The 25,585-nt window shown below is 52.2% G+C and overlaps 1 protein-coding gene across 1 annotated transcript; it reads left to right on the forward strand.

Moving 5' to 3' along the window:
• Positions 1-10,905: 10,905 nt before the first annotated feature.
• Nbl1 (NBL1, DAN family BMP antagonist) lies at positions 10,906-22,123 on the forward strand. The gene is made up of 4 exons (XM_032895469.1): positions 10,906-11,086; positions 18,528-18,722; positions 18,843-18,954; positions 20,806-22,123. The coding sequence occupies exons 2-4, from the start codon at positions 18,556-18,558 to the stop codon at positions 21,061-21,063; spliced, it is 537 nt and encodes a 178-aa protein (XP_032751360.1). The 5' UTR covers positions 10,906-11,086; positions 18,528-18,555; the 3' UTR covers positions 21,064-22,123.
• The last annotated feature ends 3,462 nt before the right edge of the window (positions 22,124-25,585 follow it).

Raw genomic sequence — 25,585 nt, forward strand, 5'->3', positions numbered from 1 at the left:
CCTGGATGGAAGGACAGGCAGGCTGAGGTCTGAGGACAAATGGCCATTGCAGTTCCCCTGTCTGTTCTTGTGGGTTTGTGAGGCACAGCATAGAATATTTCCAGTTCCTCCTGATGTGTGCACGCCTGTGCTCAGGCTTTTGTAGGTGTCCGCTGTGAATGCTCCAGACACGGGTGCCTGTAGCTGGGAAAGGACAAGCAGTTGATGACCCTAGAGGGCAGAGGGGCAGCACAGGCACGCGGGTTAGACCTCAGCCCTTGGAAGAGCTTTAGTGAGTGAGTTCAGGGTGGCCTCTCCCCGCCCTCTGCCTTTTCCTCCCTTATTCTGTATTCTATTTCCCTTCCCTGAAGCATGTTTGGGGCTGTGGACGTGAGCAGGCAGTAGGATGCTCTGCCAAAGATGGGCTGTGCCCAGGACAGCAAGTCATGACCGTGGCTTGCCTCAGCCGCTTGGCTCTTTTTCACGTGGCCCTCTTAACCCGTGCGGAACAGCCCATGCCATTAGCAGAAAAAATAGTCCTGCTACTGGGTTCCTCCCTCCAGTGCCTCTGTATTAGCTTTATACATGGCATCCCTCTGGGTCCCCCTACTTGTCTGCCTTCAGAGTTAAGAGTGACAGCCCTCCCCCAATCCAAAAACAAAGGGAAAACTGACCCTGTGTCTCTAGGTAGGAAATGACAGGAACACGGAATGGCCAGGGACATCTCTGGCAGGTTTTAGTACTCTGTTGCACTGATCTTGTCCCTCAACATCCTAGGATTCTGCAGAAGTGTCCCAGGAACCAGCCCCCTCCTGGAGGAAGTGATTCTGGGCCAGGCAAAGGAAGGCCCGCTGTTCTGTTAGTCTTGGTCCCAGAGCGTTTTGTGTCCCCACCTTGTGGCTCTCGCAGAGGGCATCAGAAACACAAAGCCTCATCTTATCCTCTATTCCCTCCCCCACCTCAGATGAGCTTGTTGGCAAGGGGGAGCATTCTGTCCTACTTGAAGTTTCATTGGAAATTCAAATCCTCTGGAGGCCCTGCTCCCTTGTGAGGTTGGGAAGTTTCAGCTTCACCTCTCCTCTGCCCTTCTGGAATCAAACATGAGGAAATTCATGGGTTTAAGGATCCAGTGGTGGGCACCCAGCTGGGCACAGGATACTAGAGCAAAGCTGTGGCGCCCCAGAAGTGGCCTGCGCTGCCAACATACATAAATACATACAGTCTGAACTTGACACTGTGTAATTTAGCCCAGAACAATATGTATTTTGAAATCATTTAGGTGGATGACTTTTGCATTCCGAGTGGCTGGGGAGCCTTTATTGGGGCACATTTACTGTCTACAGAAGCATGCCTTTGTTCTGAGACGTGGCTTTTGGAACATTTTGCTGAGCTGTCCCTTTGAGTGAATGTCACCCTCTCCCCGCTTTCAAAAGGCCCAAGAATGCAGTCCCACAATCCTGCTGTAGGAAACAGACACTGGGGTAAGAGAGATGGCTCTTGTTTTTGCTGTTGGTTCTCAAACCTCTGTTTACATTTTTTTTTAATGTAACCAACCCATAATTGCATTTTGCTTGTCATGGTTCAATCTGATTGCATTGTTGGAAGGACTATTTTTGACCTTGTCCAAATAAACTCTGCAGAGTATTTCCACAAAGATGTAGTCCATGGAGCTGGGTCTGCCTTCCCCTGGACTGGTTTCCTGTTGCATGCTTTCTAATTGCATACATGCAAAGGGGTGGAAGGGAGAGAGTGGAAATTCTAAGTGCCGAAAAAAAAAATGTTAAATTTAGGAGAATAAGCTCATCTGGAAGCCATCACCACTTCCTTCAAGTGTGCTGAGAGCAACGGGTGGTATCCGGGCACATGTCCTGGGCAGGCTCAGGGGAGATGTCCTGTGTCCAGCAAGCAGCTCCGCGTGGGATAGGGCAGCAGTGGAAAAGCAGGTGGGAGAGGCAGGGCCATACAGTGGGGAAGTGCAGACCTACAGGTTGGACCCGAGTGAGCCAGGAGCCAGCCGAGTGAGCGCCATCCTTCACCCGCAGGCACCGGCGGGAGGTCCCAAGCCTTCAGACTTCAGTTACTTCATCTGTAGAGGAGATGGGGGAATTCCCACCCCGCAGGCTTTGCGGTTCACTTGGGAGTGCTTTGAGCACAGGCATATAAAAACACTGTCTAGGGCACAGCTCAGGGTTCAGTGATGGAGCTCTCGTCAAGCAAGAGGCCCTAGCTTCCGTCCTCAGCACACGGACAAATGTATGATAGTAAGGCGGGTAGTCAAGTTGTGTCAGAGAACTGTTAAAGAGTGGAAATCCACAAGCTCCCAGGGAGAAAGAACAAGGCAAACAGCTGTCAGTGAGCTCCTGTTCTCTCTGAGGAGGTAAGGTGTCCTTTCTCACCTCCCTCCTTTGTTTCATTCTGATGCATATTGGTGAGGCCAAGTAACTTCCAGCCTGAGGTCTGACGTGGCTTTCTGACTTGGTCTTGGACTTTCAGTAGCAGGCTAGGATGGAGATGGGAGGAAAGAGGGACAAAGGAGCGGGGATCCTGCAAAAGAGCTTCCTGCTTGCCTAAGGACCGTGGCTGCTGCTGTGTGTGTCTAGGATTATAGCCTTTAACTTCTCGGCCCTCACTTTGGGGCTTCAGAGCTGGAAGCTCAAGTAGGGGTTGGGGGGATAAGTGAAGACCCTTCAATAGTGAATAGAGGGTAGAAAGCCCACCCTAGTGGCAGTATCCTTAAATACTCAAGGGAGAGCCAGATGTACCCCTGTATAGTAAAACATATATATATATAAACTGTATAGGGCTGCATAGTAAAACCCTGTGTCTTTAAAAAATGTAAAGGGGTGGGTGGGTGGGTGAAGAAAGGTATGGGAAAAAAGTTCACTTTTATTGCCATTATTTTCTCTTTTGTGTCTAGCCAGTTTGAGCCAACATTACTCTGATTGCCTTAGGTGGTTATGTAGTTAACACTGATTGAGCGTGTCTTATAGACTAGTTACTGTGCACACACATACACCATCCTTAGTTCCCATAGCAAGCCCGTGAGAGAATAGCGTTATCCTCACTTCATAGATGAAGACAGATTTGGGAGGTAAACTCACTCAAGAGACAAGTAGGTAGTGGGTAACAGCACAGGGGCCTTTGACCTTGACCCGTCCTCACAGCCCAGGCTCCTCTCCCCGGTCTGTGCTCCCCAAAAGCACTGCTATGGGTTCTTGCCAAGTGGTTTCATTGTGTTTCAACTTGATTTGATGTAAGCCAGTTGAAACCAGTTTAAACTTGATTTGACACACTTTTAAGCCAGTTGGAGTTGGTGATGGCCTATCATTGATTTGAAATTGGTAGGAACAGTTTGAGGTCAACTATGGTTTTTTTAAGGTCCACTTATTATTCAAAAATAGTTTTGTTTTTTCTTTAGATTTATTATTATTGTGTGTATGTGTGAGAGGGGGGAGGGGAGGGAAGGAGAGGGAGGAGGATAGGAGGGAGGGAGGGAGGGAGGGAGAGAGAGAGAGAGAGAGAGAGAGAGAGAGAGAGAGAGAGAGAGAGAGAGAGAGAGGCCATTGCATTCTCATTGAAGTTACAGGTGCCTGTGAGTTGCCACATGGCTGCTGGGGACCAACCTTTGGGTCCTCTCCAAAAGCAGCCAGTGACCTTAACTGTGGAGCTGTCTCACCAGCCCTGTGCTCAGTTTTGCTGTGGGCTCTGGGGATCCAAACTCGGGTCCTCATGCTTGCCGTGCAGACTCTTACTGCCCGAGCCATCTCCACAGTCCCCATCTTCACAGCCTCATGGAATGACGACACCTTTGAAACCCTAAATATCCTATCTCTTCTTTTTTTTTTTCCGGAGCTGGGGACCGAACCCAGGACCTTGCGCTTGCTAGGCAAGCGCTCTACCACTGAGCTAAATCCCCAACCCCTAAATATCCTATCTCTTAAACCACCATCCACTATAGCATCCACATAACTTCCTCAAACCATCAGTCCTTATTCTGTGAGACAGCCTTGCCCAGCCCCTTCGCATTTTTTTCCCCTGAAACAGGGTCTCATAAATATGTCTCCTTGGCTGTCCTGAAACTCAATACTCAGACCAAGGTGGCTTCCAACTCACATAGCTCTGCTTGCCTCTGCCTCCCAAGTGCTGGGATAAAGGGCACGGCACCCCCCTTTTAGTAATACTTTGAAGCCCCTAAAACTAACTTGCTCGTTGAGTGGGTGCCGTTTACTGATCACGACCGGTCAGTGACTTTGAGTCTGAAGAAAGGCTTCTCCTTGGCTCTAGAGCACGGACTGGTTCTCAACCTTCCTACTGCTTGCAACCCTTTAGTGTTGCGGTGAACCCCAACCATAAAATGATTTCTGTTACAACTTCATAACTGTAAACTGGCTACTGTTACGAGGAATGTAAGTCCGTGTTTTCTGATAGTCTCAGGCAACTCCTGGGAAAGGGCCTATTGAGCCTCACAGATTGAGAACCCTTGGTATAGCATGTCCTCTGCTCAGCCCAGCGCCTGGTTCGCTGTGTGATCAATCACCCAACCCTAGACTGACTGTGGGGAGCCCTGTCTCTTCGAGCATCACAGTACAGAGGGGAGATTGAGCACCTCCCTCTCCAGGAAGAAAGTTGCACAGCCAGTGAGCTCATAACATGGTCAACATACATCGCCAACCAAAGAATTGCTTTCCCTGTAGATCGCAGGGGATCAGTTTATCCTCAAATGGTAGACAGAAGACTCAGTGCCTTCCAGACTTTGCCTCTCTCTCTCACTTTATTACAGATAAAACCAGGTTCTGCTTGCCTTACCAGGAAGAGTTGTTTTGCTGGATATAGAAATGATTGTAGACCCTCTGTGTCTACCGAGACCCCTCCCGAGAGCCAGGAGATGGTCACCAAATAGAAACACCCGGCAGCCACGTTTACAAAGGTTTTGTTTGTTTCTGCCACACTCGGACCAAGCCTGGAATGTTGGGCGTGTTAGGCAAGTGCTTTACTGCTGAGCTGGATTCCACCAGTCAGGATGGATTCGTTGTTATTTTTTCCCTGATGAATTTGTGTAGAGCACAGAAATGTTAAGGGAGGTTAGGCTAACTCTGAGAAGAGAGGAAGATCCTCTTCCCACTCTGGGTGCTATGGGCCCCTGGGAGCTGAAAAACGGGGCATACAAGGGGAGGATGTGGAGACTGATCCAGGAACCAGTTGTGTTACTGCTAGGCTTCGTGATGCTGATGAGAACTCAGAGCGGTCTGTTTCAGGGTGGGAGGCATAAGGGGAGCACGAGGGGAGTGGGGCACAGCTCGCACACTCTGCCCTCCTCCCTGACTTGGCATCTTGGCTGTTTGACATATCCAATCTGATTTTTGGTGGAGAGGCTCATCTGGGAAACGGACAGTTGTAGGGGTTTGTATTTCTATCTCAGAAACCATCAATTTCTGTTCTCTAACGCAGTTCTTCTCACTCCCTCTCTCACTCTTGTCAGCGGAGTCCTCGCCTTACTTCTCCGTTTCCCACCCTGAAAAGATCAGCAAAATCCCTTGTGGGCTGGAGAGATGGCTTATTGGGTAAAAGGGGTTTGCCACCCAGCCTGGCAACCTGAGTATCCTCCCCAAAACCATATTGTGGAAGGAGAGAACTACACGTGTATACACATACATGTTACACATCCACTGACCACCACACACATACAAACCACATACCACACATACACACACCATGCATACAGATACAAACACCATGTACATGTACACATATACATACCACACATACAGATAAAAACATCACACACATGTACACACACACATCACACATAGGGATACAAACACCACATACACATACTACATACACACACCACACACACACCACATAGCACACACATACATATACCACACATACATACACCACACATACAGATACAAACACCACACATACCACACACACATACTATATACACACATACACACACATACGGCACACACACATACTCACACACACATACACACACATACACACACCACACATACATAACACACACACATATACATACACACACACCACACATATACCCCCCCACATACCACACATACACCCACACACACATACCACATACACATATCACACACACCACAAACATACCACATACCACACACACATACTACATACACACACCACACACATACAGATACATACCACACATACATACACCATGCATATAGATACAAACACCACACACATGTACACACATACCACACACACACACACACACACACACACACACACACACACGATGTGAGGAAAAAGAAGAAAGCGAGCTTGTCCAGGGCCTTCATTCTTACTCTCCAGGACTGGCTAAGACACCGCTTCCCACACTGTTGGAGGACAGATCTGTTGTCCCCTGTCCCTTTTCTCACTTTCTTAGACCCAGAAGCCACAGTCAAATTGGATGAATAGGCCCAAAGTCAGAACATCTGGTTCTGGGCCCAGATCTTGCTGCTACTGACTTACAAGTGAGTGTGGCCCAATCTTTTTCCTCTGTGGACAGGACAGTGCAACAGTAATAGTTGGTTCCATGCCCCTCAGTGGTGCTTTTAAAAATGTTACTCCTGGGGTTGGGGATTTAGCTCAGTGGTAGAGCGCTTGCCTAGCAAGCGCAAGGCCCTGGGTTTGGTCCCCAGCTCTGAAAAAAAGAAAAGAAAAAAAAATGTTACTCCTTCACCCAGCTAAGTAGCACATGTCCTTTTAATTCAGTACTTTCAAGGCTCTCTGTGACTTCGATGCCAGCCTGGTCTACACAGAGTTCAGGTCAGTTAGGGCTACATAGTAAGATTCTGTTTAAACATTAAAAACAAAATTATCTGTTTATTCTCAGTTCTGGAAAGGTGACACTGAGGCTAAGTTGCTCCCCCAGGGGACCCCTCATTCAATTCCGAGCACACGCATGGTAGCTTATAACCATCCATAATGGCTCCAGTTCTACAAAACCCCATGGTCCAATCCCATGGCCCCTCTGGCTTCTATGAACACTGCATACATGCAGACAAAACACAGTAAAACGAAACAGATTTTTTAAAATTCTCAATTTCATACATAGATACAACATACTTTGGCCATATCTCTCCCCGTTTTTTCTTATTTCCTTTCTCTTCCTGCTGAATCTACCTTCTCAGTAAGTACCCTTCCTACCTTCATGTCATGTGTATGTATGCGTGCATGTATGTATCATGCATGTATGTATATGTATATGTATGTAATTTTGTGATCCATTGAATTAGACATATGAATATGAGGGAGTCTGCATGTGAGCATCAAGCTCCCCTGGAGTTGGAGTTATAGGTGGGTGCTGGGAGTCAAACTTGGGTCCTCAGGAGGAGCAGTACATGCCCTTAACCACTGATCCACCCGTCCAGCCCTGACCCACGGAGTTTCAGTAGAGTTGCCTACAGGAACAAAGGTACAGCTACTTTTTGGAGCAAGGGCACCTTACCAGAGTCAACACCGTGGAGGGCTGTGACTCACTCCCCCAGCAGCCTTCAACTGCCTGTCCCTCTCAGTTGCACCCTAATTGCCAGGTGAGGAAACGGAGGCTCTGCAAGCCTCATCCCCAGAGGAAGGCGAGGAAGCCTTGTGCTAGCACCTGGACTCGGTCCAGAGAACCCAAGTCCAGCGCCTTTGCTGAGCTGTATATCCGATCCTCCTCCCTAAAATAGCTTTCATTTTATGGAGCACGTGCTATTTTCCAGGAACCGTGCCCAGCGCTTTGCATCCATTTATCTCCTTCAGTCCTGGCTCCTTCTCAGAATCTCACCTTAAACATCACCCCTTTGCCTTGTTTTCTGGAAGCTTCTCAGCAGCTCTCCCCTCCCCCACCGCCTTACTCACACACAAGCCTAAAATCCTCCCATCCGTTAACTGTCTGTGATGTCTCCCTCTCTGTGTTTAAGTTTCTGGAAGATTTGCTGATGTAGTTCGTGTAGGTCCTCAGCCTCTCATGGCTGCCCGGCACATGGCAGACACAATAAATATTTGTTAAATCAATGAATGAATGGACGTTAGCACCTGCCTGGACTATATGTTCTTCCTGATTGCACTGGACAGATGGAGAAACTAAGGCACCAGGTTTGCACAGAGCCCCAGAGACCATGAATGGAAACATGGAGTCAGACTGTGTAGGGAGACCCCGGCTCTTCCGTAACCACCATGACAGGGTTGCTGTGGATGCTTTCAGGCTGTGGGCCTGGGCAAGAAGGAAGGCTTTTGGCTGCTTTGACTCTTCTTCATGAGACCCCCAAGGAGGTCAGGCTGACAGGATTAGAGGAAACAGCTGGCTGGAGCCCCATGCCCTGCAGGAGGGAGCTCACCCTCCACCCCCCACCCTACCCTACCACCCCACCCCCGACTGGAGGGGGCAGCTCCTCGAAGCCCAGTCACATTCCAGGTCAGTCATTTTCCTGAGCCCAGATGTTTGCTAATGAGCTGGGGAGAGGGGCATTCAGCTCTCAGCTCTGGGCCCCACTTTACTTGGCCCCAAGAGATTGGCCCAGGGCCAGCAGGCTCTGGCCATGAGCCCATGCCCTGTGCCAGCCAGGCCTGCCTGGGCAGCTGGAGCTGTGCTGCCAACCAGGTGTATCTCCTGGAGCTTGGAGACTCTGACTTGACAGGTTCTGCCTTTCCTGCTGGGGCCCCATTATCCTGGATCCCAGGGGTGCAGCATCCCAATGGGAGGGGCTCTGAGGCAGCCAAGAGTGTGTGCTGAGCATAGGATTGTGGGTTGTACATTCAAATCTATCTTTTGTCAGACACTATTAATGTGATCTTGTGTGGGGGTGGTGGCTAATGACACTTTTGTTCTCACTAGTGCAATGGGAGCAATGGGTTTGTGGGAAAGAATAGATGAGATACAGCAGACTGCTTAGCTGGGTATAAAATGGTAGCGGCTAAAAGATATTGAGTCCCTTTCTAGGCAGGTTCTCTGCCCACGCTGAAGCTTCCTGTCATCATGTGATGTAACTCAGCTTCAAACCCCACATCCTTGATTAGGTGTCTAAACCTGCTGTGGAACATTCTGGACAGCTTGCAGGAGTCAGTTCTCTCCTAAAATAATAAGTCTTGGGGATTGAACTCAGGTTACTAGACTCAGTTGTCAGAGTTGTCAGTGACTTTACCATCGTAGGCATCTCATCAACTCCTGTTCTGTTTGAGCCAGAGTCTCACATTGCCCAGCTTAGCATGTAACTAGTAGAAGCTGGTCTTGAACTCCTGACCCTTCAGTCTCTACCTTCCAAATGTAGGGATTACGTGTCTACTGGGAATAGGTTGGGTTCTTAGAGAATCTACAGAACTGTAGACATCCACTCCTATCCTCTCCAAGGTCTGAGGTAAGACTGCTGGCAAGCTTTGGCTGTAAAATGGCCTACACAAGCTACAATGTAGCAAGGGTGGTTTCTGGAGTGCATGGTCCTCCAAACCTTAGCTTCATACCGTATAACTTTTTGATGAACTACTTAAGTTGTCTCTGGGCTCTCTGCATTTATTAAATGGGGGATAACACTAAAACAAAATGAAGGGTCCTACCCTCAGGGGATTGATGGAGGAGATCATAAAGCGAGATTAGCAGGAACAGATGTATCCCAGGCTGCAAGATCACACCTGGAAGAGGAGGAAGTGTATGTCACCCGAGGATCTTGGGAAAGCTTTCTAGCTGGTAGATGAAGGATGTGTTGAAAGGGAGATGAAGGAAAAATTCTAGTCGAGGAACAGCACAGCTGGGGTGAAGAGCAGATTGCCTGGGGCAGCCATGGTGTGGCCGTTAGCCCACTAGGAGGCCTCTTTGCCACTCCCCACTCTCCATGCTTGACCACTTGGAGACATCAGATGGGCAGGGCTGAGTGCAACCGAATGGCTTAATAAATGGGCTCATGGGGTTGGGGATTTAGCTCAGTGGTAGAGCGCTTGCCTAGCAAGCACAAGGCCCTGGGTTCGGTCCCCAGCTCCGAAAAAAAAGAGAAAAAGAAGAAAAATAAATAAATAAATGGGCTCATATAACAGACACAGATAGATCCCCAAGTCTCACAATTCTTTTTGATGGTGCCCCGGGCTATCACCTTCAAGAAACAGAGAAGGCCCACTACCTTTTTCCTCTTCTTCATAGGCTGGCCTGGAACTTGCTATTTTAGTTGACCTTGCGTGGATACTGCTAGACCCAGTTTATGGGATGCTGGGGAATAGAGGCCAGGGTTTCCTGCATGATGGGTAAGCACTCTGCCAACTGAACTACAGCACCGATCCAGAGCTCTCTTCTTACTAGGATGGACCAGGCTACCCCAGTGCAATCCACCTTTATTGGGTTTAGGTAGCTAACCCCTCCCTGAAAGGAACTGCACTGTCTTCTCTTCAAGGAACCAGAGTGAGTCGGGTTTGGCCTCTCAGACCTTTCTCTGGATGCTCTAGCTAAGTTGTTTCGAGGCAACTGAAAGTCAAGAGGCAAGAACACAGAACAGATCAGAACCCAACCTTCTGAGGGAAGATCGGGCACAGCTTCGGATGGGTTCCTGGTGTTGGAACCCCCAATAGGCTGGAGCGCCACTCTCAGCCCGCGTCCAAGGCCAGGCTCCCACTCCAAGGATTCCAAAGGTCCACTATTGTCACTCCAAGGCCTGGCAAGACCTGACAACCTAGAAAAGCCAGGCGGAGTAAAACCAAAGCCTGGGAAGCGGCCGGGCGCCTGGCTCGTGCCCTTTCATCTCTGTCCTGGCCGTCGGGGGTGCAGGGCCCATGGCCCCGGCACCCCTGCTCGCGCGCAGAGGGAGCGGCCCTCGCTCGCTCGCTTGCTCGCCCGCCCGCCCTGCCCGCGCGATCCCTCCCCTCGCCGCCGCTGCCCCCGCCCTCGCTCCCTATTTGGAACTGAGACACCCTGACGTCGGAGGCGCTCGGCCCGCCGCTCCCCCGCGCCTCGCGCCCGCCCGGGGCCGCAGACGGCCAGCAGCGCAGCACAGCCGAGCCTCGCGGGGCCGTCCCAGCCCGAGGACCCCGGGCCTGCGACCCCCGCGGCTCGCATCCCACTTTCTAAGACCTCTAAGAGGACGCGCCGCGCTCTTCGCGGCCGCCGCGCGCGGTAAGTCTCGCCCGGGCCCGCACGCTGGAGCGGGGTAGCTGGGGTCCCTTTGCTTCTGCGACCTGCAGTGTCCCCTGAGCCCAGCAGTTCCTCTCCACTCCCCGCCAGCTCGCGACCTCTGCGTTGCGCAGCTCGGCGGCCAGCCCGGAGCCTCCGATCGCCCGCGCTCGGGACGTGGGCGCGGCTCCCGAGTGGCCAGGGGCACCGGCGGCGTCCGGAGCCGGTCGCCAGCCGCGCCCCGGGGCTCCGTTTCTTGTAGGAGTTTCACCGCCAAGACTGAGAGTAGGAGGGAGAGCGTCGCCCGGCAGGCGCCGGGCAGCGCTGGGACACTGGACTCACGGGTCCTCTGGATCTATCCTGGTCCCTTCGTAGCTGCTGCTCATTCGGTCCCTGTCTCCCATCCACAGGTCTCTGGCTCTCCATCGCTCCATTTCCGCCCCCATGCTCTCTTAGTTCTGTCCTTCCCGCTGTCCCTCTCGCCCTGTTTTTCACTTTCTCTGGGCTTGTGTCTCTGCTTTCGTGTTGTCTCTCTGTTTTCCCTCGGTCGCGGAGAACCACCCTGACCTCCTCTCTCCAAATCATAGTATCCTGCCCCAGCTTCCGAGGCGCGGTCCCCCAGCTGGGCTCGTGGAGAGTTCCTCTGGCACTACAAAAGACCCCAAATCCTCCTCTTCCCTGCTCCAAAGTCTGGCCGGTGTCACCCACCCCCACTTGCAGGGGCAGAGAGGGAGAGAGAGAGAGAACAAGCGCGAGCGCCCGCCTGCCTGAGCTAGCTGGCGTTTCCAGCGGGTAGAGCCTTGTAAGCATTCCACCCCAGTGAGGCAGTGTTCACCGCAGGGTTCTGCTGCCGGCCACCTGTCCTCCAGCCGGCTCTGGCTCCCGGGCTAGGCGATGTTCTTTTACAAGCGTCACTAAAGGGGGCAGCTGCTTGCCTTGGCCAGGCTGGGGGGTGGGGGTGGGGATGGGGGGGCATCAAGGGAGAAAGCCACATTTGCAGGCTTTCCAAGGCCCTTGCCCAGCTGGAAGCCACCAGCCTGAAACTCGGAACACCCCAGGAAAACAGCTCGCTGGCACAGACTGAGAGTGGGGAAGTAAGTTGTCAACAGGCAGCCCCCCACTCTTTGTCACTGAGCAGCCAGCCTCCCGAGACTCCCACGGATGCTGGAACCATTTGGGCGGGTTTGCCTTGACTTAGAGCCAAAGAAGAGACAAGGCTGGGGCGTTTCCTTGGTGACCCCCCCAACCCCCACCCCTCTCCACCCTTCCCTGAAAAGCCAGACCTCTCTCCTGGGCCTGTGTGTTGGAGGGGTAGACAGGGGAGTGGATGCTGTGTCCTAGCCAGAGGTACAGCCTCCTTAAAGTGAAATTTCAGCTCCTTCCTCCCACTGGCAACCCCAGGGGTCGGAGGCTGTGCAGTGGGCAGGGTTGTTGGTGAGGTCTGAGGGGAACTTCTGTTGAGCAGATGTGTAGGCCTGCCCTGCAGCCGGTAGTTAGCATACATTTGTTTTGGAGACGGTTTCTGGTCTGACTGTCTGCATAGGAATACCCAGATCTTGGAAGTGGAGCTAGCTACCTGGCCGTAGGAGGTAGGCTTGGGTGGCAGGGGACAGATCCCCGGGGGTATCAACCCACTGCACAGTTTGTTCAGGCTTTGCCCTGGAGCTGAAGGAAGGAAAGTCACCCTGTGGTGCTCCTGGGGTCATGGAATCCTTGTGGCCTCCAGCGGCACACTGGAGCCGGACTCTCCCCAAGGGGCTCGCCTAAGCCAGATGTTCCCAGGCTAGGCCCGAGGTCTATTGCACAGGTGGTAAGTAAGCGTGAGGCTTACAGAGGTGAAGTACAGGTCACTGACACGCTCTATGTGAACAGCCCTGCCCCTATGACACTAATTCTGGGGTACCGCTCTCCCTCAGCACCCAGGAATCTAGAGCCGGGCCTGGCTGGTGTGAGCTGCACCTCAGGCCCGATACGGCTTCGCCCCCTCCCCAGCAGCGGTTTTTCAGTTGATCCCTTCAAGGAAGTCCCTGTACTCATTCCAAGACCTGGAGGATTGCCCCACCCTGCTGATCCCCAAGCCCAGGGCAGCGGCCACAAGCACCACACCCTCTCCACCAGCCGCATGCGCAGTGGGCACCAGGCATAGCCCGCTCTCGGTAGCTAGACTCGAGAGGGGCTTACTCACAAAGCCCCTGTCTTCCGAAGGGGTAGAGTTCAGTGAGTACTTGCCTCCACTCCTGCCCTGGCAAGTAAGTGTGGTAGTGACACTTGGCCCCTTGTGAAACCGTCCCCAACCATCTTGTTGCTTGCTTAAATTTCAACTCAAGGTATCCCCTAAATCCCTATCACTTGGCAGATGCTTCCCGGATTGAGAAACACAAAGGATTAAACCGGATCTGGAGGGAGGAACAGAGGCTAAAATGGATAAGAGGCCCGGGGTGAGGGCAAGCCTTTGCTCCTCATGGTGACTTCCTGAAGCTGTAACCTCACAGTGACAACCTTATATACACTCTTCAGTTTAACTCTTACAGCTGCCTAGCGGGAGTGGCCTCTACTGTTCCCACATTACAGATGAGAAAACTGAGGCACACAGTGCTCAGGTGGTTGATCAGAGATTTGAACCTGAGCCAGCGGTAATTGTGGGGAGCGGAGGAAAGACTCTCTCTCTCTCTCTCTCTCTCTCTCTCTCTCTCTCTCTCTCTGTGTGTGTGTGTGTGTGTGTGTGTGTGTGTGTGTGTGTGTGTAAGAAGCCTGGGGGTGTGTGGGTACAACTTACCTTGAAAATTCTTGTGGGGATTGAAGGGTCCTGACTTTTCATATTTAACAAACGAGGAAATGAGGGGTCAGGCATAAGTGTTTCATGACTTTGATCCCAGTACTCGGGAGACAGAGGCAGGCAGGTCTCTGAGTTCAAGGCCAGTCTGGTCTACATAGTGAGTTCCAGGACAACCGGGGTACATAGTAAGACCCTGTCTTGAAATTTAAAAATAAATAAATAAATAAATAAATAAATAAATAAATAAATAAATGGGAAGCTAGGGGGAGTGGTAGTCAATTATTCCCTCTATACTTCAGGTCACCCCTTTGCTGTACAAAGACTTTAGGCTTTAGTGGGTGGTATTGTTCGTAGCCAAGTCCTTGAGAACTAAGTCCCATCCTGCTGTAGGCGTTAGGCATTAGTCCTGCAGCCCAGGGGACTCTGTCAGTCGTGACATTAAGGGGTTTTTTTGTGGGGGGAGCAAGGCGGGGCACAGTTCCTGATATGCCTGGGCCTCAGATTCATGTGGAGAACACAGATAAATGCCTGTTCAAGTCATACCCCTGAACGGTTTGACTGGTCTTTGGCGTTTTGATTTTGTAAGTTAGGCCCAGGGCTTCTACCTTTCTGGAGAGTCTCAGGGCAGTCGTGGAGTCTGGCAGGTATGCGTGAGCCAAGCCCTGTGTATTCACGGCTCCACCCCCTGGCATTCCTGAAGGGCCCTGTGAGCCAAGGGCCCTGGGAAGCTACCACAGCACTCTCTGCCCTCTTCCTGCCTGGGAGAGAAGGGTGAGCCTCTTCTTGGCCCGTGTGAGGTGCATGGGTCACCCTGTGGGGGCTTCCTTTGTGTGTGAGTAAGTGGCAATTCAGAAAAGGTAAGGCTCTCTCTACCGGGAGCTGGAAAGAAAGTCTACACCTGTCAGAATCCAGAACCCTGAGAGGTTCACTAGAAATGTCCGCCCCCATCCCCGGGTCTGAGGTGTGCCCAGGGTGAGCACCTGTATTAACTCCGCCTCTGCTAAGGATGCAACCGAACTTCCAATGGGACACTCCTCTCCAGTACCCAGAGCCCAGGAACCAGGTTCTGCAGTGACCTTATGCTCATCTTTGGGGGTTCAGGAGTGGGGCTCACTCTGGATCTCTGTGGAGCCAGGTCTCAGAGGAGGCAGTGGGTGAGCACCAGAGTTCTGACAGGGAGAGGAGAGCAGCTCCCAGGAGACCCCGAATCCCATCCCAGCTCCCCACTCCCTGGACACCTCTCCCCATTTCTTGCTCTCCCCTTTTCTCACTTCTGTGAGCCTTCCACCTGCGAGGGAGGGTGACTGACTGATTTGCTCAAGATCAAGCCTTGGATTTTCCTACTGTCAAGACATAGAAGCTCACACAAATTCCAGCTGCCCTGTTCTTTATGTAAACAGTGGGAGAGATGGGGCCTGCCCACATACAGTGATTGTAAGCTGACATGGTACAGCCTTTCCAACAGCAGCTGTAGTTAGGATCCACATTTCCCTGCCATGTTGGAGAGGCTTTGGGGCCCTCCTTTGGCCTTTGCTCTCAGCCAGGAGCTCCCTCCCTCAGTCTTCACCAGTACCCATCTGTCATCCTCTGTTCGACCCAGAATTATGATCTTCTACCCTCCTCACTCAGCCATGTCTATGTTTCCTCTGTGGGTAAACGTAGGGCCCTCCGGCTACACCCTCCCTTCTCTCACCTTCCTCGAAGAACCCAGAAAGGGAGTGCAAGCTTCAGGGAATGAGATGGCCCACAGGGGGGCCATGGCTCTTCTCTGTGACTGGAAATGTCTTGGGACAAGCTCTGCAGAGTCTCGATGTTGATTGGGCAGATGTCTGGCTGACTCCGGTCCTGCCCTGGCTCTCTGGCACTCTGCGTGACCTTCGGGGTGGAAGGTATGAGAAACTGGGTGAGGCTCTGAAGGCCCAGGAAGGGAAAGTCCAAATGCTGCTTAGACAGAGATGAGCTGAGTTGCTGGTTGTGAACATAAGCAAGTATAATCAACAGAAGATTAAACCTGCACCGGTGAGGGGAGAGCACCATGGCCTCTGGATAGGGTGTGAGGGATAAAAGGGGGGCTTTCCTAACGGCAAGTTTTGCTTTCTTTCTGACACTGCTCAGCTTTACTCATGATCCTGGAAAGTAAGCTGGTTTTGGTGGGTGCTGGATGCTAGGTACTGGATGGGTGCTGGGTGCTGAGTGCTGGATGCTGGGTGTTGGATGCTGGGTACTGGGTATTGAATGCTGAGTGCTGGGTATTGGATGCTGGGTGCTGGATGCTAGGTGTTGGATGCTGAGTGCTGGATGTTGGGTGCTGGAGACTGGGTGTTGGATGCTGGGTGCTGAAGGCTGGGTGGTGGGTGCTGGAGGCTGGGTGCTGGATGCTGGGTGCTGGAGGCTGGGTACTGGATGTTGGGTGTTGGATGCTGAGTGCTGGAGGCTAGTGTTGGATATTGGGTGTTGGATGCTGGGTACTGGATGTTGGGTGTTGGATGCTGGGTGCTGGTACAGCTCCCAGTTCTGAGAAGGAGCTGTGTTTCTCCTTTATAGCCAAGGAAGGTAGGCTGTGAGAGATAAAGTCTCTCTTAAAGCCATACAACTCCTAGGCTACAGAAATCAAACACTGGGAACTCCAGGGATAAAGGTCCAGTCTATTGGTGCTCTGGCTGTGTCCTGGGGAGGTGGAGCGTGGCCCCAGTGTTCTGCTCCCAGGTCCTGGTCAGGGCATAGTGGGTTGGGATGTAGCACTCTTCTGAAGGGTATGGCTAATCCTTGTTCCACCAGGCACCTAGAAAGGAAGAAAAAGCAGGCAGGTTTCTAACTCAGCCTGTCTTGTTTCTCCTCAACGTCTGCCAGCTCTAATAACAGCCTACTCTCTCTGTGCCAGGGACCCTGCAAATGTCCCCTTATCCCGTCTTCAGGTAGCTTTGTGGTTAACCTCCAGGCTGATCTCCACTTCAGCCAGTCCCGATGTTGGCAGCTTCAAGCCTCATCTCTCGGTGTAAGTCAGACTCACATGTCCATCTCTTGACTACTGTCAAGACTCAGCTCGGACTGCAAACCTAACTCCTATGAGGACTTTTAGCTTCACTTCCTACCTGGGTCTTACTCACTTCCTGCCTGTCATTCCCAAGAAAGTGTCACAGATTTAGATGATATAGCAGGGACCTCTCTGATTTCGAGAGGGACTAGTCCAGCAGAGGGAGGACCCAGGGGCTCTGGTCTTTTTCTACGGGCTTTGGAACGCTTTAAAAGGCCAAGGCCGTATATCGGTTCAGGCTAGTTCCTGAGGGAAGACAGGGGGTCTGTCAGGAGCAGGAGTCTGTTGAGTAGCAGTTAGGAAGGAGTCCAGTCGGTTCCATTCAGGTGTGCTTGCTCTAAAAATGTAGATTTGCTGTAGATCTTGTCGGTGAATCTGGGTTGTGTAGGTCACAGCAGAAAGTGATCGGGATCGAGGCACGCTGTTCAGCCCCACCCCCAGCTGTCCCCACCCCTGTCAAGCCAGGGGCAGAGAGCATCATCAGGGACCAAGACCTCTGCATCAGAGGAGCAATATCTGGGAGGAAGGAGGAGTGCTCAATGACCCTCCCTGGCATCGCACTCCCTCAGCACACCTGGGTTCTCATTGTCACCTCCCTAGACACTGTGCAAAACACCTATCTCTGTCACCTCCACCACTTTCCAGTGGGTGGGGTGGGAGATAGGCCTGGTACATGGCTTCCCCACGGAGAAAGAACTAAAGGTATATGTCCCTGCTTCGCTGCCCCACAGGCAAGCTCATCCAGTTCCCGACTGAGTGCGTTTATTTCCTGACTGAGCCTATCAGAACCACCCCGAGGAAGTGTGAATCCTATCCCAGATAGATGCTCTCACACCATAAGTCCCCAGGGAATTCTGAGGTGTGTATGGGGTGTGATGGGGTAGTGGGTGACGCCTACAGAAGATAAAGTTAAGGAAGGCGGCAGAAATCCCCCTCGGAGTGGCTCCCTTTAAACACAGATTTTGTCCTGCCGCGCCATCTTGTGGCTGACCCTGGAATTTAACGTCTTAGTCCCGAAGCAGAGAATTCCGTAAAATGGTTAGGATCCGCCTGGGGTTAATGATGTGTGCTACACCCTGGTAGGGAATCTTAAGAAGAAACACATCTGACTGAGTGTTATAGAGCTGAGTATCAATGTGTTTTTAGGAGGCGTGGCCAGCCGTCTCTAAGGCTGTGATCAAAGGATTACTTTGAGTTTATAATAAGAGGGATCCAATCCTGAGACCTTGAGCAAGCTAGGCACACACACACTGCTCCACTGAGGCACACTCCCAGTCTGACATCAGTAACTATCTCGCCGAGGACCGTTCCCCAATGCTGCCAGGTGCAATGCTACCTATAGCTACAGCTTCCGAGGTTTAGAGAGGTCCAAGGTGTATTTGGAGCTGGGCACAGGGCTACCATAGGTAGGTGGAATCCGGATAATTAGGAGTGCAAAGTCATCCTTCGATACAGACTTAATTTGAGGTCGGCTTGGGCTACATTAAGACCATATCTCAAAAAAAAAAAAAAAAAAGTTACTGGTTTGTCTGTGGAGATCCGACTTTGAATCCTGGAATCAGATCGATGTTTGGGAGACACCCCTGCTCTAATCTCTGAGGCCATACTGTACCTCACCTGCCACCTGTGTTTAGTTCCAGGGCTCCGGAGGTGACAGGCACAATGCTTTGGGTCCTGGTGGGGACTGTTCTCCCTGTCATGTTGCTGGCTGCCCCGCCACCCATCAACAAGCTGGCCCTGTTTCCGGACAAGAGTGCCTGGTGCGAAGCCAAGAACATCACGCAGATTGTGGGCCACAGCGGCTGTGAGGCCAAGTCTATCCAGAACAGGTGGGGCTCTGGGAAGGAGAAAGAGGGTGAGGACAGGGACCCAGGGAGGGGTGAGGGACAGCAGGACTGCCCATCCCTGCCTCCCCTCTGGAGCGAGCTCAGTGACATCTCCTCCCACAGGGCGTGCCTAGGACAATGCTTCAGTTACAGCGTCCCCAACACCTTCCCGCAGTCCACAGAGTCCCTGGTGCACTGTGACTCCTGCATGCCGGCCCAGTCCATGTGGGAGATTGTGAGTACAGCTGCCCGATCCCCGAGCCAGAGCAGGAGGCCTCGGATACTCACCGTGTGTGCAGGCTGCAGGGTTCCTGCTGGGGATACGTGGGGACCTTTCTCCAGGGCTTCTCAGTCTGATACAAACCTGTAGAAGGTTCCAGATATCTGTGAGGTTATATCCGTGTCACAGGGACCACAGCTCTTCAGTCCTCACTCATTGTTATCGAAATCTCTGCCGTTCTCTGCCCCCACTCGGCTCTGTTGGTCTGGCTTGCCAGTCTCCCAGCACTCTCTTAGAACCTCCTTCCTCGCCAGCAACTTGACACTTACCAAACCCATCTCACTTTAGCCCTTCTTACCTGCTTTGTTCTTTCCACCCCAGGATCTTTGCATATGCTCCATGCTTTGCTCTGAACCACCACCCCTCCCCAGGCCTCTCCCCTCAGCTAGTTAATTTCTACTAGTTCTTTAGCTCTTGACTCAGCATTATTTCCTCAAGGGCATTGTTCCAGACCCTCTGACCCAGTCAAGCTGTGCCGTAGGCTCTCAAGCACTGTGTACCTTTGCTTTGGGCAGCTGACACATGCACAGGTTTCCTAATATATCAGACACCTGTGCCCTACCTGCAACTGTACCTCACCTGCACTTGTGCCTCACCTGCAAGTGTACTCCACCTGCACCTGTACCCCACCTTCACCTGTGTCCCACCTGCATCTGTGCCTCACCTGTACCTGTGCCCCACCTGCACCTGTGCCTCACCTGTACCTGTGCCTCACCTGCACCTGTGCCCCACCTGCAACTGTACCGCACCTGCAACTGTACCCCACCTGCACCTGTGCCCCACATGCACCTGTGCCTCACCTGTACCTGTGCCTCACCTGCACCTGTGTCCCACCTGCAACTGTACCGCACCTGCAACTGTACCCCACCTGCACCTGTGCCCCACATGCACCTGTGCCCCACATGCACCTGTGCCCCATCTGTACCTGTGCCTCACCTGCATTTGTGCCCTACCTGCACCTGTGCCTGAGAGCAGTCATGGAGTAGATGTTCTGTAGAAGAAAGGAGGGGGAGGGAGAAAGGACATGACTACAAGGTAAGGGTCAGGTTGCTAAGGGGCTTGCTATAGAGTGAACCTTGCTGAGTTAGGATCAGAATTGTGCAGAGTTTGGGACCAGTGAGGGAGCCAGAACCTTCTATGAAGAAGGAAGGACATTAGCAGTCTCTAGGGGCAGATCAGGCAGTGAGAGTTACTGTTAGTGCATCAGGGTCTGGCATGGTAAGGTCAGCCAGGACCAGCCTGAAGGTCCTGAAGACCTGAGAAAGGGGTCAGGATTTGCCTCCAGGTTCACTGGGAGCACGGTATGTGTGTGAGGGTGGATTTACCCCCACCCACGTGCCCAGGGGAATGGTAGCGCTGTGTGTAGGAAGATGAGAGAAGATGAGAGTTGTGTAAGAAGATGAGAGAGGGGGCTGGAGAGACGGCTCAGTGGTTAGAGCACTGACTGCTCTTCCAGAGGTCCTGAGTTCAAATCCCAGTAACTACATGGTGGCTCACAACCATCTGTAATGGGATCTGATGCCCTCTTCTGGTGTGTCTGAAGACAGCTACAGTGTACTCACATAAAATAATCTTTTTTTAAAAAGTACACTAGAAGGAGGAGGAGGAGTAGGAGGATGAGGACGAAGACAAGGATGAGGAGGAGAAATAGGAATTCCTTCAGGGGCTCAGTCCCCTCAAGCCCCTCAGATGGGTTCACAGAACATGGGATGAGATATTTGGTTCCCAAAGATGTGTTATTCTTGGGGTCTCTCCACCTGCCCAAACGTCAGGAAGCATCCCTTTTCTTGCTCCTGCCCCACCCAGGTGACCTTGGAGTGCCCCGGCCACGAGGAGGTGCCCAGGGTGGACAAGCTGGTTGAGAAGATCGTACACTGCAGCTGCCAAGCCTGCGGCAAGGAACCCAGTCACGAGGGCCTGAACGTCTACATGCAGGGTGAAGATGGGCCAGGCTCCCAGCCAGGATCGCACTCCCACTCCCATCCCCACCCTGGTGGCCAGACCCCTGAGCCTGAAGAACCTCCTGGAGCCCCTCAAGTTGAGGAAGAGGGGGCTGAGGACTGAGGGCCCCCAACTCTTCCTCCCCTCTTGTCCCCTGTGGAATGTCTGGTCCCACCCTCCAGGGAAGAGGGAGGGGAGAGGCAGAAGCCCCCCTCCCCCTCTGGCACTAGATGGACTTGGAATGCTGCCTGGTTGCCATGGAGATCTGAAGGGAGGGGCTGGAGCCAAGCTGCATGATTTAATATATGCAAGATGAGGGGAGGAAGCAGACATCTTCGGGACTTTTCTTTTGGAAGGTGAAGTGTGGTCTTTCCTTTCAGCCTTCTGGAGAGGAGCCCTCTGGATAGAGAGGAAGCAGGTTGAGCTGCTGAGGATGACTGAGATCCTCAGATAGGGCAGGCCCAGGCCAGGACCCAGACAACGGATGGGGCAGGATCCCCAGTGATGGGCAGAGGGTGGGTATCATGTCAGCATCCCCTTTGCAGGAGGATCTGGGTAGGAAGACAGCTGGCAGAAGTCGGAAACTCCAGCCCCATAGGTTTCCCTAAAGGCCTCCCCTCGCTCCCCACGCCAAGGACGTAACCCCTTCAATGGAGTGGCTTAGGAGTCAGGCTGGGGCAGGACCCTGCTGACTCAGGTGCCAGAGTGTCACTGAAGAAGAAAGAAGATCCCCCTCCCCCCACACCCTGTCCCTCCCTCCAGAGATCTTAGCTCTTTGCTCTCCTCAAGTTCTGGACCCTTCTGAAAGCAGCTGCAACCGGTCCTGCCGTCCTTGGGGCTGGTCTTTCTGAAAGAAGTGACAGTTTATCCCCTTCACCTGGGACAGTAGTGGACAGGAGGTCCCTGCCTAGGGCCCCTGCTGACCTCAGCTTTCTCTAGCTCCTTATTCTATCCACTCCTTCTTCCCAGCCGCACTTTAACCTTAGGGCAGGGCAGGTGGCGAGGAAGGGCCCTCTGTCTCCTCATCTGCTGGCACCATTGTGTCCAGGGGGTTGCCAGCTCAACCCCTCCCTGGGGGTGCCCCAGCCCATGGCTGTTTGACGAGAGCCTTAGAGCTTGTAACTAGTAGCCATCTCCCCTGAACCTGAGTGTTTCCATGAATAAAATGCCTTTGACGCCTCTATTCTCTTCCCTGTGGACTGGTTCTCTTGGCCAAGCTGGTTGTGGGCCCAGGGATGGGAGGTGGGTTTGGTCCGGGCAGTGCGGGACTGACCTGAGGTATCCTTGTAGTTCAGCCCTGGTCTGGTGGTCCTCTCCCTTTCCTGCCTTGGCACCGCCTCTGGCTCACCTCCTCTCTTGGGCTCGGGTGAGCATTTCTGCCTTGGTCCATGTGGCTGGACCTAGATCTGGATAATTGATCCCTTGAGAACGCTCTCTCCATCTCTTTACTCTCAGTGACCCAGCATGGGCCTTGCTACATGTCACCAGTCTGGACCAAGCCCTAGAAAAAGATGAAACGGATGAACCCCAAAACCGAAGATTACAAAAGGTTGGGCCCTGCGCTAGGTCATTTAGGGATCGTGAGTCATCCTACCTAACCCCCAGTCCTGCTTGAATCCTGTCCGTATTTTTTTTTATGCTCAAGGTATCTTAGGTGCAGAGAAGTTAGTCATCTCTCCAGGGCTATCTTGTTAAATGCCACCAAGAATCAAACCCAGACAATCTGGGCCAGAATCCGTGCCAAGCTTGGTTCGAGCATTCACCAACCTGTGGGGGAACTGGCACATTTTCTCTTCAGAGTGGTCCGCTTAGAGCGTGGGTGTCCACTTGGCCTACAGCTCACAGGTCTTCCGGTGTCACTTCAACATGGCAGTCAAAATACTGGCAACGAATTTGCTCCTAGAGGTCCCTGGGGCTGCGCCTCTGAAGCCCTGTGCCTCGGGTCTGAGAGCCGTCTTACTAGCAGCTGTAGGCAGTTTCTTAGCTTGTGGAAAGATAATTCACTGAGACACTGGGTAGACATCCAGTGGGAAGGCGGCTGACAGGCTGCTGGCAGACCCTGAATGGCAGCCAAAGATGGAAACGTAGGCTCTGCAGAGCTAGGTGTCAGAAAGACTTAGGGTAAATGGGAAGAGAGAGGCTGGAGACCAAAGGCCTGAGGCAGCGGGCCAGCTGGTGGCGTGGGTACAGTTTTCTAGGGGCAGTGCAATTGGAGAGGCTATGCCATCTGAGAGAGGTAGGGTCCCAAGGTAGAGCGACCTCTGGTGGGATGTGGAGGTCTTGCCAGGGAGAGGAGCCAGATCTCAGAGATGAAAAAAAATATTGTGCGTGTGCACTTGGGGTTGCACGGGCACATGCGCAGGCCAGAAGACAAGTGTGTCATTTCTCAGATGCCATTCACCTTGATTTGGGGACAAAGTCTCTTATTGACCTAGAGAGAACTTAGCAAGTAGGCAAGGCTGGTTGGTCACTGAGTACCAGCATCCCAGTCTCCACCTCCCCAGCACAGGAACAAGTGCCACCACACCAGGCTTGTGTGTGTGTGTGTGTGTGTGTGTGTGTGTGTGTGTGTGCTCGTGCTCACTTGTGTGCATTTAAACACATGTATGCCATTGTATCCATGTAGAGGTCAGAAAACAATGTTTGGGAGATGGTTCTCTCCATCTTGTGGGCACAGGATATTGAAAGACCATCAGGCTTGGTGGGAAGTACCCTTCCCTGCCATCTTGCTTCCCTGCCCAACATCAGTATATATGTGTGTATGTATGTATGTATGTATGTATGTATACATATATGTTAAACATAGGTTCTGGGGATCCATCTCAGATCCTCATGTTTGCTTGCACAGGACAAATTAGTTTTGGTTTTTTTTTTGTTTTGTTTTGTTTGTTTGTTTGTTTGTTTGTTTTTTTGTGACCATGTCTTAGCCTGGGCAGGCTATGACCATGAACTTCTGGTCCCTTTGCCTCCGTCTTTGGAATGCTGCTACCACAGCTCTGTGCCACCATGCCTAATTTATCTAGCACTGGGGATGAAAGCCAAGGCTTCATGCATCTAGGCAAGTACTCTCTGGACGGGTAGATCCTATTTCCTGTCTTTGGGGGAGGGGGGGATGTTCTGTAGCCTAGAGTTGATTTGAGCTCATGGTCCTCCAGCCCCAGCCCCGAGAATCTGTGTATGTGCCGCCACACTCTGCAGAAAATAGAATTCGAGAAGTCTCGGGAACTGCATCCACATGAAGTATGTGTGTAAATGCAAGTGCATGTGCGTGCATGTATGGACGTGCATGTACATGGGGTGCTGATTTCAGAGTTTCGCCACCACCGAGCTTGAACTGAGCCACGGAGAGAACGCAGGAACAAAATTGAGGCCCCTCATCCCTTTGCACAAACAGTGAGGGCTTTAGCATCTTAACAGATTAGCGATCAAGATAGCTGGCTTGACTGGAGCTAGCTTCCCAGTCTTGCTTAGGACCAGTTAGCATCCTGTTCTTCCCTTGCTCCAGGCCTCTGGGCAGGTCTGTACCTACCTGGGTTCGAATCCAGGCAAGGTCACTTTCTAACTGCGATTCTTGAGAGACCGCATGTCTCTGGGGTTCAGTCTTGCTGTGTGTAGAGGGGGGACTATTGCTCACGGTCAAGTCTGCTCTGAGGGAGAGGGGGAGCGTGCTGTGAGTCAGTGCACATGGCCGGATGGGAGCGGTGCCCGGCATTAGATGATACCTCGGAAGTATCAGCTGCTGTGATCACAGAGAATGAGTGACTGGCCTATGCTTCGAGCGGCTGGACGGGTGATTTGTCCACTTATTCATTCTCTTATGAGACAACTATTTATTAAGAACCTAGACTACGGGCCAAAGAGATGGCTCAGTGGTTAGAGCACTGGCTGCTCTTCCAGAGGTCCTGAGTTCAATTCCCAGCAACGACATGGCGGCTCACAACGGTCTGCAACTCCCAGTTCTAGGGACTCTGACACCCTCAAACACCAGTGCACATAAAATAAAAATAAATAAGTTAAAAAAAAAAAGAACCTAGACCGTGCTCATCATGGCTTAGCAATGAACAAAACCCAAGACCTGCCTGTGTGGAGGTGACCCTCACAGCACCTTCTGCAAGAGCAGCTTCCGGCAGGACTCACAACCTCCACAGACCCTGGCTTGTCCCTCTGTGTAGTGGGACTGGTCCTCTGTGTCTCCAGGCATGGAGAGTGGAGCAGGGGTGAGAATTCCTGAGATAGTTGGTCTAATATCCCAGGGTGGCATGACTGCCTGCTTCCTTCCTATAGAGAAGCCACTTACTGTGGCCGGGAGTAGCTAGCAAAGGGTTAAAAATTCTCAAAAGTCCTTCTGCACCTGTGATGCTAGGAAGGCCTCCACTCCAGCCATTCATTCTAGGACACAAAAGGACAACTGAAGAACTTCCTTAAGTTCCAGGTATTAACAGTATGGCCACTAGGTGGCAGCACGCCCAGGGCCAGTCTTAGATATAAACTTTTTCCTTTTTTTAAAAGAGGGTTTCTCTCGCCCTGACTATAGACCAAGCTGGCCTTGAACTCAGAGATCCGCCTGCTTCTGCCTCCTGAGTGCTGGGATTAAAGGTGTGAGCCATCACTTACCCGGCTGAAAAGAAACTTTTTAATTATAGCA

This window comes from Rattus rattus, chromosome 1 (genome assembly GCF_011064425.1).
Source record: "Rattus rattus isolate New Zealand chromosome 1, Rrattus_CSIRO_v1, whole genome shotgun sequence".
Lineage (NCBI taxonomy): Eukaryota > Metazoa > Chordata > Mammalia > Rodentia > Muridae > Rattus > Rattus rattus.

What these genes read in the sequence shown, in the direction of transcription:
- Nbl1 (XM_032895469.1), top strand. Translation starts at nt 18,556, where the DNA reads ATGCTTTGGGTCCTGGTGGGGACTGTTCTCCCTGTCATGTTGCTGGCT. An exon ending in GCCAAGTCTATCCAGAACAG is followed by an intron (nt 18,723 to 18,842) that starts GTGGGGCTCTGG and finishes CTCCTCCCACAG; the next exon opens with GGCGTGCCTAGGACAATGCT. An exon ending in CCCAGTCCATGTGGGAGATT is followed by an intron (nt 18,955 to 20,805) that starts GTGAGTACAGCT and finishes TGCCCCACCCAG; the next exon opens with GTGACCTTGGAGTGCCCCGG.